Genomic DNA, 5,141 nt, shown 5'->3' on the forward strand with positions numbered 1-5,141 from the left:
TCTTCTGACCAAATTCAAAAGTGAACTATTTACCAAAATAATTTGAAGTATTCCAAGCTCTGCGGGGATAAAAAAAACTTAAAACATTAATCCTAAAATCCAAACAGTCTGTTCAAACATTTTTTTTGGTAAATTATTAATCACTATTTCACCTTAGATTATCAAAGTATTAGTTGTTGCTTCATTTTATTGCAATAAATCCTCATTCAAATTATTTAAGTCATTCCTCAGAAGAATGTTCCCTAAAATCCTAAGAATTTGAATCAGTTTATTATTGCCATTGTCAATTATCAGGATTTACAGACTAGGAATTTGCTTCGGCATAAAGATGCACATAAAATATAAAGACATATGTACACCGATACAATACAATACTCAGAAAAACCAGTGCATCTTAGTATTAGTCTTATTTTTGTTGTTTCATCTTAATTGTTTATGGTTGATTCTATTTTCTTAATGTAGTTTTATTTTTTTAATACAACCTTAAAGACAAAATTCACATTTTTCCTTATTTGGAGTAAATATTATGTTAAAGAGTTCCCTGTGATAAATGAATTTCATCCTTCTGATAAATGGTAAGCTTAATCTCAAGCTTGAACTACCTACTTGTTCATTCAAATGAGCATTTTAATAATTGTCTTTAGATCATTAGAAATCACTTCAGCCCAGCAAGATACCCTGCGCTTGGCTTTGTGTGTGTGTGTGCATGTATGTGTGTGTGTGTGTGTGTGTTTGGGGGGGTGGGACGGTGGGTGGAGGTTGGCTTGGACTCTCTCACTGCCTAGGTCCATTCAGAAATCACTGCAAGGTGGACAGAAGGCATTTAAGTCCTGGCCTGAAGTGTTATATGTTTAAAAACCTAAACTTAGCAAATGAGTCTAATGTTTTGTCATTAATTGTTTTAATTATCTGAGTCAGCACGTCGAAGAACACGGTATTACATTTTAATGGTATTATGCTATATTAGTTCATAAATCATTGAAAACATGACCTTTTCAGTTTATTCTGTCTTGCCCATTTCCCAAGTTAATGGAAAAAACATAAATCCACACGTACACACACTATATTTTATATATATACATATAAAGCTGGGATTAATACAGCACACAGACCTTCAAATAAAAGGGGCTCTTTATTTTTAGAAAAACAATTTTTTTTTTCCCTCAGAGTTGCGAAGAACAAAAAATCAAAAGAATGAGGTTCAATATACAGAGAAATAAATAGTCGGTATTTTATCATTAGAGAGCCTCAGCTTCAGTATAATGGTGGACTAGCAACGGTGTTAGCACTCAACAGATTAGCAACGTAGCTCCACAACAACTGAAATCTAACAACAGCATATAACAAATGGCAGTGGCACCTCTAAAGGAGGACAAAAAAAGAAACATAACATCAACATCATCTCTGTAACTTTGTCCACGGAAGATAATTCAATTCAAACATTAATTACCGAACATCTGGATTCATCGCTCATGCGGCCATAAAGTCGTCTTCTCCAACAGGTTTCGCTGCACCAACTGTTCTTCTCTTCCGTTCTACCAGTTAGAGTGCCACGGTACATAAGCAAGAGGGGTTTTTTTCTACTTTCGGTAATTTTAGACCTCTCTGTAACAACAGCACCACATGCTGATCAAAAACAAGAATTACAACCAGTCAGTGAAATAAAAGCAAAACAGGGTTTACAAGATATATTTGACATGAACCCATTTTTCACCTGGTTACATATATAAAGGATATTTTTTCCGATTGGAAAACAAATTGGATGCATTGTTTATTACAATGAAAACAGTTTCCAGGTGTTGCATTCGGCTCCGCCCACCGGCGGTCCGCCCGTCCTGCCCCCTGTCCCTCGGGGGGATGGGGATGGGGATGGGCCAGCAGTCCCGGAGTCTCCCAGAGCAGCCAGGAGAGCAGGACCGACCGCCGAGCTGCCGAGCTGCCGGTGTTATCTGCGGGTCAGTACGAGCTTTTAAAGGTTCCTTTCTGAGCACACCTTCAGGAGCCCAACCAGAAGCAGGATGTCGGACTTTCCAGTAAACGACCACCTCCAAGGGATTTTATCAGACTTTGAAGGTATGTGTGCGCTAATAGTACTTTCATGGAGGTGTTGCTTTGGCATGTTTTCAAATTAAATTTAGCTTTCCAGTCCCAGTCAAAGAGACCAAAGTTTGGTAAAATAACTTTATTAGAATAGGTAAAAACAACAAAACAACCAAACAACAAACCGAAAACAAAACAAACAAACAAACAAACAAACAAAGAAAAAACAAGCAAATAAGTTATATCAAATCATCAAGCAGAAATAAATTGCAAATTAAAATATTTTATTTAAATTGAAGCAACAAGTAAAAATGTATGTTTATTGGAAGTCAAATTTTTTACTCTGAAAATGTGATGCACTTTCATTGACCACGTGATCATCCATCCATCCATCCATTTTCTTTACCCGCTTCTCCATTCCGGTGCCGTGATCAGTTAACAGAAAAATGTCTTTATTGATTAGTTTATGATCATTTAAAATGTGCAAAAGAAACTAAATGACTGTAGTTTTATCACACAGTATAATTACTAGAATCAAATATAAAATACTGTGTGTGTGTGTGTGTGTGTGTGTGTGAGACAGTGTGAAAGAGAAAGAGAGTGTGTGTGAACCCGTTTGTTGTTACCTTTTTAGGACCTTCTCTTTTAGAATCACCTAACTTGTCAGTACTAGTAGTCCTTATGAAGATCAAAACCTGGTCCTAATATCTGGATTATCATTTTTGAGTGAGGGGTTCGGTTTCAGGTATGACTTGAGGTTTGGTTAGGGTTGGGCATGAATCAGTACGGTGTCCTATTAGGAGTAGAAATACAAATTTGTGCTTGTGTGTGTGAGGGGGATTAGTGTATTTCAGAGCCAGTATAAATTCATTTCTGTGAAGGAGCTGCTGTGCTTCAGAGAACGCTGAGTCTCTGTTTTCTGTTTGTTCCTGACATGCTTTATTAAGTAAAAAGGTTAAAATCACTCTGAAACATTGTCCCTATTTATTCATGGATACAGTTTTTTATTTATTTTTGCAAATAGATACTATACATACAAGGGGACAAAGTTCCCCCAATATTGGTAGGCTCCAAAAGTTTTTGTCGATGCACATCCAATGATTTATTTTCTATAAGTTTCAAAAAAATGTACTCACTGGTTCATTAGACAAACTCACATGCACAAGCCCTTTCACCTTTGATGGCCAGCAATATTTATCTGGTATTTACCAAGTTTTAAAATTATTCAAATCTAATCTCAAGTGTACAAAACAGACACAACACAGCTTCATGTCAGACTCTACAGGCCTCAGTTAGCAGGTTAAAGGTCATGAGAGGACAATTGGAAAAAGTCTGAAAAAGTCTGAAAGAGCAACATAGAGACAAACAAGACAGACAACCACTCATGCTCTCACTCACACCTAAACACAATTTAGCGTTACCTAGCATGCAGGTTATTGGTCTGTGGGAGGACATGGGTGTACCTACGCATGCACAGGAGAACATGTTAACTCCACACAGAAAGCCCCCAGGGGGGAGGGGACCCTGTGACCTTCTTCCTGTGGGGTGACAGTTCTAACCACTGCTCTGCTCTTCTAGGTTTTTCTTATATGATATCAAAATGACTACGTTGCAGATGTTGAGTATAAAGTTTAACGGCTATTCATTTTTTTAGCTATCTGCATCTAATTTGCAAGGAGTTTAGCTTTTCCCAGCTTCTTCAAATGCATCAAAGCTCTCCTCCCCTCCATCTTGAAATCCTTTGCCTCCTTTAGCTCATCTAGAAAAACCTTAAGTGGGTTTCGTGTTTGTGTAGCAGTTAGTGAGCATTTAGATGTGGTCAATGAACAACATGTTTCTGAAGAAAAACACGATTTTCCATCTGTGAGTGGCTTGGAATTAGCAAAGAAGACAGCTGGGACAAACTCAGGGTTAAGTTGAACTGAAAAGTGTTTTGAAGCCAACATCAGTTGAAAGAAAAGCATAAAACATGCTTATTGTAAAATTAAAAAAAAGAAGATATACTTTTTTTTTTAATACTGAACTTTGAAGAAGCCATTCATGTGTTTTCGGCTTTTTCTGTGACCCCCCCTGATGTGTGACATCCACTGAGCCACTGAGGTTCAGCAAGTCATCAGTGAGTGGATGAATACCGGTACAATATAGTTCAGTGCGTTGGAAATAATTGTTTAAAGCGACCATAAAGTCCCACTGGAGTTTCATTTTTTGGCTTCCCAAAAGATAAAAACCTTCCTCAGATTTGGATCCATGAGCTCCGATGTAGGAATTACAATCAGAACTCAGGTTCAGACCACTTCAAAGAGAAGCACTGCTCTGACCCTCATTAACTCTCTGGAGTCGACTGATGCGCTGGCGCGTCCAAGTCACATGTCCAATTTAAAATGTTCTTGCTATCTCAGAGAGTCCATTTTTTTATTTGTGTTGAAATTCCAGACTTCAAGCTTTACACAAGTTTTTAAATTGTCTGGATAGGCCAAGGAAAACCTGAGTTATGATAAATAATTCACAACACATTTTTTTTCGAAAATCATATTTGCAGCGCATTAGAGTGGGAAGCACCAAAACGAGGGAGTTACTGGGAGAAAACTCCCCCATCTTCTGTCTCCCAACCCAGGCAAATGAATCTCCCCCCATTGGATGTAGGCTCAACTTTATCTGTCAAGCGCCAAAAAAATCTACAGGAAGAAGAAGAAAGAGGCGCAAAAATTAAAGGAAGTTCGGCAATGCTAAAAATAAAAAAAACCCCACAAGCACAGGAGTGAGTTATGAGTTTTGTGATATTTAGCGTGTTTGGATTTTATAGTTAGGGTGTCGTGTTGTGTGTGAGGTAATGCTGGGCGATATGGAAAAAATTCTATATCACGATAACGATATATATCAAAATATACCCCAATTACGTACGTTGTCAGTTATTCTCTGAAAAATATGAAAAAATAATCTAATTTCTTACTTTTTTCAAGCTTTATTTTGAAGTGACATTTAACTGAACTTTCACAAATGAGATCTGCTGCATTTTAGTGCAGCAATATATATGTACCTGTTAGACGTAACAGTATCAAATGACAACAGACTCCATTATCTTCGGCCGGCTATAGTTTCAC

At 37.4% G+C, this 5,141-nt stretch overlaps 1 protein-coding gene across 1 annotated transcript in view; it reads left to right on the plus strand.

The window, feature by feature from the left end:
- The first annotated feature begins 1,890 nt into the window (after nucleotides 1-1,890).
- The window catches only part of sept12 (septin 12), a 122,212-nt gene continuing 118,961 nt past the window's right edge, over nucleotides 1,891-5,141 (plus strand). The window contains exon 1 of the mRNA XM_017434639.3: nucleotides 1,891-2,073. Coding sequence (XP_017290128.1) covers nucleotides 2,019-2,073 — 55 coding nt within the window. The 5' untranslated portion in view covers nucleotides 1,891-2,018. The remainder of the gene's footprint in view (nucleotides 2,074-5,141) is intronic.

This window comes from Kryptolebias marmoratus, linkage group LG12 (genome assembly GCF_001649575.2).
Source record: "Kryptolebias marmoratus isolate JLee-2015 linkage group LG12, ASM164957v2, whole genome shotgun sequence".
NCBI lineage: Eukaryota > Metazoa > Chordata > Actinopteri > Cyprinodontiformes > Rivulidae > Kryptolebias > Kryptolebias marmoratus.